General features: G+C 35.9%; 1 protein-coding gene across 2 annotated transcripts in view; it reads right to left on the bottom strand.

The window, feature by feature from the left end:
- TMEM255B (transmembrane protein 255B) overlaps positions 1–13,541 on the bottom strand; it is a 161,519-nt gene that overhangs the window by 50,115 nt on the left and 97,863 nt on the right. For both annotated transcript variants that reach the window (XM_074192114.1, XM_074192113.1), the window contains exons 6-8: positions 6,764–6,849; positions 3,609–3,768; positions 1,104–1,247 (exon numbers count right to left, since the gene is read on the bottom strand). In XM_074192114.1, the coding sequence (XP_074048215.1) occupies positions 1,104–1,247; positions 3,609–3,768; positions 6,764–6,849 (390 nt within the window). The remainder of the gene's footprint in view (positions 1–1,103; positions 1,248–3,608; positions 3,769–6,763; positions 6,850–13,541) is intronic.

The following is a 13,541-nucleotide window of genomic DNA, read 5'->3' as shown; positions in this document are numbered from 1 at the left end:
TTAAAATAATAAATAGTGGACTAATTAATAAATGATTAACAAATAATTTTAGAGGACTTATCACAAAGGTACTGCCAGAATTTTGCATAAAGAAAAGTTTTATACATAGCAAAAAAAGTTTGAGAGTCACTGATAAAGTTGATGAACAAGAAAAAATTTATTAAGCACTTATATATAAAGTACTGAGCACTATGCAAAGCACTAAGGATATAAATGTGGAATAAATATGAAGATAGTTCTGACCTCAAGTAGCTTACATTCCAAAAAGGAGAGACCACATCTATGTGGTTGGCCAGGGAGGAATACTCCAGTTTAGAAAGTTTTAGGAATAGTAAATGGAGCAGTACAGAAGTAGCTGGCATTTAATTCTACCAGTGCCACAGATGGAAGATCCTGAAACTGGGGAGCATGGAGAGACAAAGTGCTCATGGAATTGTGGGTAGGAAAGAATAGTTATTATTGTCTATCCAAAACTTTGAGTCCTATTACAAACTTTCTTCTTAGTTTTCCCATACTAACACTGAAATTCTTGCCTTACCAGTATTATAATGTAAACTTTTCAATAGAAGTACACTTTGTAGTCATGAGAGAGACTGAAAGAAAGCTCTTGGGGCATTCCATTCAATATTTCTAGGTTTCAGCTTTGGTGAGCTTCTATGAAGACTTGTTTGTGGACTATGTAAGCAATCTCTTCTCTCTCTTCTCTCCAGATCAGCCAAGATTGAAAATGCCAAACTGGTTCACACAATGACTTATTATTATTTTTTGGTCTTTGACAATTTAATGAAAGGGTGCAGTTGTCCACCATGATTTAGCCCCAGACTTCTTTTTCCTCAATGATATGTATATATATATATATATATATATATATATATATATATATATATACATATGTATATGTATATATATATATATATATATATATATGAAATAAAGGTGGTGACCCAAGCATCAAAGCAAGGATATACCAAGTCCTTCCCTTTGTCTCCTTTACCACTAAATGACAACTAAGAATAATACCTTTTCCTTAAATTTATCTGATATGAAGTATGTTTGGTTTTCTTCTAGGTGACTATTAAGAGCAAAATTTGAAGGTACTGTACCTGAAGGGGTAATGGGTAGGATGAGTAGGCAGGGAGTGGTGCCGTGGAAGGACAGAATCCTGCATAAGTCAAGATCTGCTGGGCTGGATTGTAGAGAATTTGAGGAGGAGGTGCAGAACCATAGGCCATTTGGGACAGGGGTACCTAGTTCAGAGAATGGAAAATGTGTCAACAAAATGCAAGGTCAGAGAGTGATCTGTTCCCTTCAATTAGTTACCCAAAGAGCTGTTAGGAAAACTCAACCAATCAAGCATTAAATTTTTTTTTATGTTTTAAATAATGGAACTAAAAATAATATTAGCCAACTATATTACTCTGTGTCAGTCACAATGCTAAGTGCTTTAGAACTGTGAATCCTTTAACCTTCATAATAATCCCAGTGCTGTTATTATTTCCATTTTACAGATGAGGAAAATGAGACAAAGATTTAAATGACCTGCCCATTATCATACAACAAATGTCTGAGACTGGATGGGCTCAGTTCTTCCAGACTCCAGGCCCAGTATCCAATCTACTGCATGATGGGTAAAAGATGAAATGATTCTGATGATGCAATTGAGAGAATTGAGAAGATTAGGATGACAAATTATGAATTTTTGGAATTGAGTGAACCATAATGACTCCGTCTTGTGACTTAATTCTATAGCTAGTTCAGTTTCCTTTCTTTTCGATTATAGGTTTTTGTCCAACTTCTGTCGTATGAGAAAATTTTATTCAATTTTGGGAACTGTGAGAAAATCTCATAGCATTGTTTGAACCTATATCTGCATGACTGGAAACTGGACCACCTCTATTTGTTGCTTAGAGACCATTAATTAAAGACCTAAGTTCTGCTGATCAGAAAACCATTCAGATCCAAACAATGATGCAAGGAGTTTTCCTAAGCAACTGAGAGAGATTAGATTAATCCATCCTGAACTGGGGTTGTTATTAGTTAATCAATCATGTTTTCCATGATCCTTTGATTGAACACAGACACTTTGGGGAAATGGGACATTTATTTTTCTGATTTCAGGAAACTATGCCTGTTCACTCCCCCTTTCCCAACTTGGAAACTCCCTAATCTTTCTTCCAGTTAGAAATCAGATATACAATTTTGTATTCTGATTAATTTTTTCTTCTAATTGATCTTTATTAATTCTTATATGACAAATTGTTTTTAAAATTAAATAAAATTAAATAAAAATATGTCTCCTTCTGTATTCAGGGTCCAGTGGCAGAGTTGAAGAAGTTCTGGAACATATTCATTACGGAATTGATGTGCACTGCTTAATAAATTGATATGCTTAAAAGCTAGAACCTTCGTTTCCTCATTCATTTAAACACTCAACTATTATACCACCTAACTGGTTTTTAATTTTTTTTTTTATTTAAGGTATTGGAGTTAAATGACTTGCCCAGGGTCATACAGCTAGGTAACTATTAAGTATTTGAAGTATTTGAAGTCAGGTCCTTCTGACTCCAGGGCTGGTGCTCTATCCACTGTGCTACCTAGATGCCTCATCTAACTGCTTTTTGCAAAAATAAAATCTTCCTCCTGCCCTCAAGGAACTTACAGTTTAACATGGGATCCAACATATATGTATATAGGTGTATATATATATATATATATATATATGTATATTAATATATATATACACACACAAAATAGATACAAGAAAATTGAGAGAGGGGATGTAAACTTTATTTACCTACTTCAAATGTACTTTCCATATAATCTAATTATTGGTAAATAAGCCCTAGTTCTCTATACAAAGTATTCCACTTAATCAATCTATTGTTGAATCAAATTCAGAACACTGGGAATTTGGGGAGTAGCTTGGACCTTAGGTGATAGACCTCAACCAAACCACACGACTCTTCTCCTTGAAAACTACATTGTACTTTTCTACTTCTGCCTTCATTCGCACTGTTCTTATCTTTAACTAGTTATGTTTATCTGTAAAATTATGATGGGTTGGATGATGTCAAAGATCCCTTCAGATTCTAAAACTTTTAACTCAAATGATGCCAACTATCTGACACCTATTATTCCCTCTCAAAAAAAGACTGTTTCCTAAAATCACCCAGCACTTTCTTTACTACTTTTAAATGTACTTTGCATATAATCTATATATTAACATGCATGGCTCTTAGCTGTATGGGAGCAGTGATATGTTTTATCAAGGTTTTGCATTTCTCACTATTAAGCACAGTTCTCTATACAAAGTACATAAATAATTTTTTGAATTGAACATAGGTCTTTGGACTCCATGTCCAGTGATCTTAAAATTCCTTGGGTCACAATTTCAAAATGATTCATTTTTTTCAACCATTCTATACAAGATATGTGTGTATGTATACATGTATGTACAAGTATGCATGCATATATTTATACCCATATTTATGTGTGTGTGTGTATATATACACACACACACACACATAGATGTATTCATTAATTAGCATTCTGGACCTAATGTGAATGGAGAAAGCAATTTGGATAAGAGAGAGAATCCTCCAACTCACCATGTCCTTAAAGGCCCCTAGGACAGCTGCCGTGATGATCCCCAGAAACAAACCAATGATGTTTAGAACTGTTGAGGTCCAAAGCAAACGGTAAAGGTGAACCACATCCTGACAACCACTGACTCCAACAAACTCATAGTAACTGGTAGAGTGTTCTGTGCTGTATAAGATAAAGGAAAAATGGCATTTTATCAAAAAAATGATATCGTTTCAGGTGAGAAACAGTAACTTTGTTACACAAGTTACTAGATACACATTGAGTTTAGTGATGTAATAAAATACAACCTAAAACAAAATTCATCTGATACACATTAAATGCCTTATATATTATGCATGTGCCAGCTAAAAATAGTTTGCAGTTTTAATAAATGACCACATTTGGTATTATTTTAATATAACCATGAGAAGAAGCATGATATAGGGAAAGAAAACTACCCTCAGAATTAAAGACTTGGGCTAAAGTACCACCTCTGACACTTGCTGACTATGTGACTCTGGATAAGCCACTCACCAAGGAATTTCTTACATCTATTAACAATGACAACCCCATAAACCATAATTTCCAGGTTCCAAAAAAAGGATTCCCCCCAAATCAACCAAACAAGTTTAAAATTCTTCTCTTTCTTGGTTAGTTTTTTTTTAGCATAGATAGATATTACAGAAGCTGACTAGAAAGCTGTCTAGAAAATCACTGTGGCATAGTGGACCATGCCAAGTCAGCCAATAAAGTACCTACTATATGTCACACCTGAGTCTAAGAGAGGAGGGGGGCACACAAAGAACAAACAATACAATGAACTGACTTCAAAGAAGACTTGGGATTCAAGTCCTGCCTGTGATACAAAGTGGCTTGTATAATGACTGACCTACATAGGTAGAGGGAATTACACACACACACACACACACACACACACACACACACACACACACTCACTCATTCATTCAAAACAAAACAACACAAGTGAAGTTCTGGGGATTGAGATTACAAGCCACCAAATTTCCTTCCAATGCTCCTGTCCCATGCCTGAGGTTCCTCAAATTGCTATAATTTATTTCTTTGGATGAAGAAATCCTTGCACAGCATATCCAGTCACTTCTAACTCATACTCCGGAACTGCAAGAAAATTTGAAGCAACAGAAAGTGGAGCATTAACCCAAGAGAATCACTGTATTTTGAGGAGAGTGAGGAAGAAATGAGACCCCTTCCAAGAATGTAAGGCACAAAATAGACAGGCTACATAGTAAAAATCAATTCTAAATTCTGTTCCTAGGAATCTTGGGATAGAAAGAAGAGAATGTTCTGGGAGGAAGAAGAAACATAATAGATCAGATAGCATGTGCTCAGAAAGAAGGCTGATCTAGACAGCAAAGAACAGAGGATTTGGAGTCAGAACTCCATCTCTGTTATTTAATAATTAGTGTGGTTTTGATCCTCACAACAATCATGTGAAGTAGGTTATTATCCCCATTTTAGAAATAAGGAAATTACTGATTGATTGATTGATTGATTGATAGATAAGTGATTTGCCTGGTCACACAATTAGAAAGTATCTGAGGTAGGAATGGAACTCCAATCTTCCTGTCTCCAAATCTACCACTTTATTCACTTCACCTCCTAACTGTCCTGTATTTGCTACCTATATGACTTCATGTTGTTTTCTTCATTTGTAAAATGAAGTGGTTGTTTTATTAATCGTATATATTTATATATGTATATAGATATATATGTATGTAGATGTGTAGAGAATATAGATTTTTGAAAATATTAATGACACTTTTTAAGACAATAAGAGGAACTTTTTTTCCTCTATTTTTAGTAGTAAAGCACCTCATAGAAAAACCCATAGCTCTCCAGCTTCTGATAGAGACAAGTTATCTTTTTTCAAAGTCCTCTAACCCACCTCCTCTATCACAATACTTCACAAACAAATAACTTTATCCCTTTTAGGTATTCCCTCTTTGTGCCTCTGTTTCCTCAAATGTGGAGACTAGACTAAATGGCCTCTAAAGATCCCTTTGGGCTCAAAAACTAATCCCCCCCCCCCCCCACTAAGCAGTGATGTCTCCTGGAATACTCAAATTTTGATGGGACAGGGATTGTCAATCTCCACCTAGGCAGGGAAACATAGTAGATAGGGTGTTGAGTTTGGAGTCTGAAATCCCTGGATTCAAATCCTACCCCTAATAGTTATCAGTGAGTTGATGTTGAGGAAGGCTTTTAACCTTGGGAAACTCAGTAGGATTTATCTATGAAATCTTAGACAGCTATCATCTTTGATCTAAGTCCATGAAGGGAGTACTCACATGGAGAGTTTCATATCCTAATGAAGTCATATGTCCTATCTGAGTTTAGGGGTAGCATTGTGTGACAGCAGGAAGCAAAGTGGTTGTTTTTTACTGTTTGCCGTGTGTGTGTGTGTGTGTGTGTGTGTGTGTGTGTGTGTGTGTGTATCAAAAGCATTGCAAAATGGAAAGAATTTCTAGAGGTCATTCATTTACACACTTTTTTTTAGGTTTTTACCAGGCAAATGGGGTTAAGTGGCTTGCCCAAGGCCACACAGCTAGGTAATTATTAAGGTGTCTGAGACCGGATTTGAACCCAGGTACTCCTGACTACAGGGCCAGTGCTTTATCCACTGTGCCACCTAGCCGCCCCCATTTACACACTTTTATCACAAACTCTTTTGGAAAAAGCATGGGATATCCATAGGAAAAAAATAAAACTCCTGGTCTAAAAGTGGCAGTTTTACTGTTGAGATCTTATCTAGATGACCAGTAAAGTTCACTAAAGCTAGGACCATGGGATTGATTACTTGCTGTCTACACTCAGCATGTAGGAGTCCATTAATAGGATGACATAGCTTTCCCCTGGTCTTCTGCAATCTACCCTATTTGCCTGCGGCACAACAATGAATAACCATAATCTGTCATCTTGGAATGCAGGAGTACCAAAGGAGGCTTGTCTGCCCCTTGGAGGATGACTAAGGAACTGGGAGGGTTGAAACAAGCAGGGAGAGAGCCAGACTTACTTCGAATTCAGTGTTTTGAAAGCCAATAGCAGTGGAAGTACTTAACTAGACCCCACAGATCTTCCTCCGAATGTTAGGAAGGGGTGTGTGGGAGGAGAGAGAAGGGTGTGGGGAGAAGGTACTTACTTCTCACAGTTGTATAAGTCACAGCAGTAGCATGTATTACTTTTCACTTTTAGCTGGCACTTGCTTGTCAAGGAATGGCAGGTCACCTGTAAGCAGAAAAAACATTTCAGTTGTCTCAACTGTTTCCATCTCTGTAACACCTCCCACTCTACTACAGAAAGTAGAGCACCTTCCACCTCCCACACACACATAAGGCATTTCTACTGACTTGGAGACATCACAGTTTTCTTTCAAGTAGAATGCTTATTAGTTCCTTTTCTCTTTCTGCCTCCTTAAAAAACCTTGCTATTTCCCCTTTAGCCAGAAAACAGTAAGCCTAATGCTCTAGGAGAAAACAGACAGAACAAAACAGCAACCAAGGAGTCCTGATTTGAGGACAAGCTCTTGGACACAATGAAAAGGTTCATTTAAATAGACAGAGACTAGAGAAAGCATTAGCAGGATCTGTGTGCATTCGAGTCACATGGTTCATCCAGACAAGAAATCATTTTAATGAGCCTTAAATTGTGGGACACTTCATCATTTTTACTTGATGAAACTGATTAATTGTCATATGGTACCAGTAGATTACTTCTACACATGGAGCTGCAAAAAGAATGAGAATGACTTCGACATTGATATGACTAATAGGATGCCAAAAAGTCCAACTTTTCTATGCTTCCAAGACTATTTGACGAAAGAGAAAATAATACTGTGAAAACAATTTCAAGAGATGCAGAGCATATGTTGCTGTTCAGTTGTTTTCAGTCTTGTCTGACTCTTCCTAACTCCATTTAGGGTTTTCTTGGCAAAGATAATAGAGTAATTTGCCATTCCTTTCTCTGGCTCATTTTACAGATGAGGAAACTGAGACAAGCAGTTCAAAGACTTGAATTTGAAGCTAGATTTCAATTGAGGAAGATGAATCTTCGGGATTCCAGTTTCAGCCCTCTATCACAGTACCATCTAGTTGCAATAGAATATATTTTGCACTAGAATTATAGTCATAAAACCTGAGTTCCTATCCTATCTCAGAAATTAGCTGAGTAACCTCAAGCATGCCACTTAGTTTTTCTTTGTCTTGGATTCTTCATCTGTAAAAGGAGGGGGTTGATTTCATGGCCCCTTAGGTCCTTTCCAGCCCTATATCATGTTAAGATTATAAGAATTCTGCATGCCAACAGGAAGCTTTTAGAGGCTTTCTACCTTTGGCATCAACCTTCACCTGTCCTTAAAAAGTTGTTCTGTACTGGAAGACCTATATTGAAGTGATAGAAAAGTGAAGAAAGCAAAATTCAGAAAGGTATACACAATGATGACAACAATGCAATGTTAATAACACTAATAGTGTAACTAGGTGGAAAAAGGATAGTGTTGATTCTGGAGTCAGACTCCTTTTCATGAGTTCAAATCTGACCTCTAACATTTATTAGCTAGGTCAGTCACCCAGTCCTTGTTTGCCTCAGTTTCCTCATATATAAAATTCAGTGGAGAAGGAAATGGCAAAACACTATATTATCCTTGCCAAGAAAACCCCAAAAGGGTTCATGAAGAGTCAGGCACAACTGAAAATTGACTAAACAACTAACAATTCTAAAATAGCAGTCAAATTAAAGGATTTATGGAATGATCTCAGTCTTGGAAAACTAACAAGGAAACACACTTTCCTTCACTCAGTAGGGAAGTGGGAACAATGAATGTTAAATGTGTTATAAATTTCAGTTACTAAATTGGACAGCTTGGATTAAATGTTTTTCTTTGTTACGAATAATGTTCAATGGAAATATGAGGGAGTGGAAATGCCTGTTGTATAAAAACAAAATGCAATCATAAAACTTTTTTAAAAGATGTTTCAGAGGAAAATATAGAGTAAATGCATAGTTAATCTCATTTAATTAATATTTTTATTAATCAAAATGTAAATAGTTTAATCTTAAAATGGGATTTTATATCTGTAAGATTTGTCCCTTGGGAAACTCAGTTTAGAAATGGGAGATAGGGGGTACCATGGATGGGGTACAAGACCTGAGTCAGGAAGGTCTAACTTCAAATTGAACCTCAGATATAATGTGTAACACTGAACAAGTTATGTAACCTGTCTGTCTTAGTTTTTCCATCTATTATATGGAGAAGATGATAGCATCCAACCTGCAGGGTTGTTATGAGGATAAAAAGAAATAATATTTGCAAAGTGATTTACAAACCCTAAAGTGGTACATAAATGCTAGATATCATTATTGCTATTAGAGGCAATGTGACTGGTATGGAGGTTATTAAGAAAGGGGATAAAATGTGAGAGATTTGGGGGAGATAGAATTGATATAAGATAACAATTGAGCATGAGGGAACATGGAAGTGTGAAATCATTTAAATGTGACTGCAGAAAGAAAATTATAGACCTATTTCCCTGATGAATATAGATGCAAAAATCCTAAATAAAATCTTAGCAAAACGACTACAACAAGTCATCACTAGGATAATACATTATGATCGAGTAGGATTTATTCCAGGAATGCAGGGTTGGTTCAATATTAGGAAAAATGTTAGTATACTTAATTATATCAACAACAAATCTATCAGAAATCATATGATCATATCAATAGATGCTGAAAAAGCTTTTGACAAAATACAGCATCCATTCCTATTAAAAACACTAGAAAGTGTAGGAATAAATGGACTGTTCCTTAAAATAATTATCAGTATCTATCTGAAACCATCAACAAGCATTATACTCAATGGGGAGAGGCTAGAGGCATTCCCAATAAGATCAGGGGTTAAACAAGGGTGCCCATTATCACCACTACTATTCAATATTGTATTAGAAATGTTAGCATCAGCAATTAGAGAAGAAAAAGAAATTAAAGGAATTATAATTGGGAAGGAAAAGACAAAACTCTCACTATTCGCAGATGACATGATGGTCTACCTAGAGAATCCCAAGAAATCATCTAAAAAACTACTGGAAACAATTAGAAATTTTAGCAAAGTTGCAGGTTATAAAATAAACCCTCATAAATCCTCAACTTTCCTATATATGTCTAGCAAGAAATAGCAGGAAGAGCTAGAAAGAGAAATCCCATTCAAAGTAACCTCAGACCGTATAAAATACTTGGGAGTCTATTTGCCAAGACAGACTCAGAATCTTTTTTGAAAACAATTATAAAATACTTCTCACACAAATTAAATCAGATTTAAATAACTGGGCAAATATCAACAGCTCATGGATAGGGAGAGCTAATATAATAAAAATGACAATTCTATCAAAACTAAACTATCTGTTTAGTGCCCTACCAATCAAAATTCCAAAAACATTACCTTAATGAGTTAGAAAAAATTGTAAGTAAATTCAATATGGAGAAATAAAAAGTCAAGAATTGCCAGGAGCTTAATGAAAAAAAATGCAAACGAAGGTGGCTTAGCACTACCCGATCTAAAATTATATTATAAAGCATCAGTCATCAAAACTGTTTGGTATTGGCTAAGAAATAGAGTGGTGGACCAGTGGAATAGACTAGGTGTAAAAGCAGGAGAGGATTATAGTAATCTGCTGTTTGATAAACCCAAAGAGTCAGGCCACCGGGATAAAAACTCCCTCTTTGATAAAAACTGCTGGGATAATTGGAAGTTAGTATGGAAGAAACTTAGATTAGACCAACACCTCACACCCTTTACCAAGATAAGATCCAAATGGTTACAGGACATAGACATAAAAACAATACTATAAGCAAATTAGAAGATCAAGGACTAGTCTACCTGTCAGATCTATGGAAAGGGGAACAGTTTATGACTAAGGAAGAGTTGGAGAACATCACTAAAAACCAATTAGATGATTTCGATTACATTAAATTAAAAAGCTTTTGCACAGATAAAACCAATGTAATCAAGATCAGAAGAAAAGAGTAAATTGGGAAACAATCTTTACAACTAATGATTCTGACAAAGGACTCATTTCTAAAATATACAGAGAACTGAGTCATATTTTTAAAACAAAAAGCCATTCCCCAATTGACAAATGGTCAAAGGATATGCAAAGGCAATTTACAGATGAGGAGATCAAAGCAATCCATAGCCATATGAAAAAAATGCTCTAAATCATTAATTATTAGAGAAATGCAAATTAAAGCATTGCTGAGATACCACCTCACACCTCTCAGATTGGCCAGTATGACCAGGAAGGATAATGATCATTGTTGGAAGGGATGTGGGAAATCTGGGACACTATTACACTGTTGGTGGAGCTGTGAACTCATCCAACCCTTCTGGAGAGCTATTTGGAACTATTCCCAAAGGGCAACAAAAATGTGCATACCTTTTGACCCAGCAATACCACTACTGGGTCTATACCCTGAAGAGATGAGGAAAAAGGGTAAAAGCATTACTTGTACAAAAATATTTATAGCAGCCCTGTTTGTGGTGGCAAAGAATTGGAAATCCAGTAAATGTCCTTCAATTGGGGAATGGTTTAGCAAACTGTGGTATATGTATGTCATGGAACACTATTGTTCTATTAGAAACCAGGAGGGATGGGATTTCAGGGAAACCTGGAGGGATTTGCATGAACTGATGCTGAGTGAGATGAGCAGAACCAGAAAAACACTGTACACCCTAACAGCAACATGGGAGTGATGTTCAACCTTGAAGGACTTGCTCATTCCATCAGCGCAACAATTGGGAACAATTTTTGGCTGTCTGCAAAGGAGAGTACCATCTGTATCCAGATAAGGAGCTGTGGAGTTTGAACAAAGTACAAGGACTATTCCCTTTAATTTGGAAAAAAAACCCAGATGTCTTACTGTTTGATCTGGTTACCTCTGAGAATTCTGTTCTCTTTAAGGACATGATTTCTCGCTCATCACACCCAATTTGAATCAAGGTACAACATGGAAACAAAGTAAAGACTGATGGAGTTCTATCTGTGGGGTGGGGGTGGGGGGAGGGAAGCAAAATTGGGGGAAAATTGTAAAACTCAAATAATATCTTTAATAAAAATTAAGATCAAGAAAAAATAAAAAAATAAATGTGACTGCAGGGTTTTCTCTGCAGTCTGGTGAAGTCAATGGTGAACTGCTCAGAATCATGTTTTTGAGTACATAAAATAAAATTCATAGAATGACAAAGGAAATCAAAGGTTAGTGTAAGCAGAGATGTCATTTTTACCCATTCAGGGTCAAAGGTCCCTTGAAATCTGAATGTGGACCCCAAGCTAAGAACCTTTGTTTTAGAGTAAGCTCAAGCCTTAGCTCTAGGACTCTATGATTTTGAATCTTCTGACTTTTCAGAATGCTATATATCCTGGTAACATCAAGCCATGGTTGTGCTTCTGGTTGGGAGGGAAGTTATCTGGGAAGAGAAAATGGAAAGGGAATCATCATGAGGCCAAAAGAAATAACTCCCTTTGCCTAACCCCTGATTTTGATATTTTGGAGACTATAGAATTCCATGATCCACACATATATAAGCATCACCAGAAGAAAAGTAACATTTAAAAAAAGATTTTTGTTTTGGAGAGTTGTTAGCAGTATTTTAGAATTTCCCATATTTAAGCCTATATCCTCTCTTGTTCCATTTCAGTTTGGGGTTCAGTCTTGTTCTTCAAGCACAATGTCTGTCCTAGATAATATATCCAATTCTATGGACTTTCTCACCAACTGCATTTCATAGTTAGACCATAGGCATTTTTCATCTACTCAGTTTTTCCTGTTTGGACTGTTAAGACATATTCTTTTGAGTAATTATGAATCTCATTAAAGAGACCCTGTAATGTATCAAGGTATTAAGAAATCAGTACAATGTCATCCTAGACAGAAACATCTGGAAAACCACCCAATTTTTAAGGAATTCTAATTCTATTTAGACTGTACATGCTATATCCTCCTTGAAAGTGACAAACACCTCTGACAAACATTATGTCTTCTATTTATACTCCATTTGATGTTAACAATTAGAGACTCATCAAATAACCACCCCTGCTGTTGCATATTTAAAGGCATTTTAGATGATTTTGACATATGCATAGGTGATAACCTTGGTCAGGGAGAACCTTTAAGGCTACATTTTGCTCAACTGAATCAATTTCTTTTATAGTCAAAGCACCCTTGAAAATATGAGAAGGAAATATCTTCAGCAGGGATGCTCTTGATATGATATGTTATTATTACAGGAAATTTATGAAAGAGACAACCATGCCATTGTAGAGAGCCTGTGATAGATTCAGGAAGACCCTCATTTGAATTCCATCTCTGATATAACCTGGCTGTGTAAATCTGGACAAGTCAATTAAGCATTCATTGTCCCCCTAAGTATCTCTCTAAGACTATAAATTAAAGATCAGATCCCTATCAATATTAATATAGAATGTTTCTAAGGTTAAAATGAAATAACCAATTGGGTGCAAATAAAAATAAATGATAAAATAGCTATGTGAATTCCTAGTTGTGGAAATCTCTTCATTTGTGGGGAAGTGGTAATAATGTTTGCATTTTTTTCCAATTACCAGAATTCTTTCCCTCTCTTGGATATTTTGACAATCAGCTCCTCAATATCTTCAAAACTGTGCTACTTCCAGGGGTGGCTAGGTGGCCTAGTGGATAAAGCACCTGGCTTCAAATCCAGTCTCAGACAATAATTACCTAGCTTTGTGGCCTTGGGCAAGCCATTTAACCCCATTTGCCTTGAAAAAAACCTAAAAAAAAAAAACAGAAAAAAACTGCTACTTCTAACTTGTACTTCACCTTCAAATACTATCTAGTTCAACTTTTCTTTCCAACTTTGTTTTCTTTTATTCTATTTCTAATTCCCC

Source organism: Macrotis lagotis, chromosome 6 (genome assembly GCF_037893015.1).
Source record: "Macrotis lagotis isolate mMagLag1 chromosome 6, bilby.v1.9.chrom.fasta, whole genome shotgun sequence".
Lineage (NCBI taxonomy): Eukaryota > Metazoa > Chordata > Mammalia > Peramelemorphia > Peramelidae > Macrotis > Macrotis lagotis.
The sequence above is the reverse complement of the archived record's forward strand: the minus strand, read 5'-3'. Positions and strand labels throughout refer to the sequence as shown.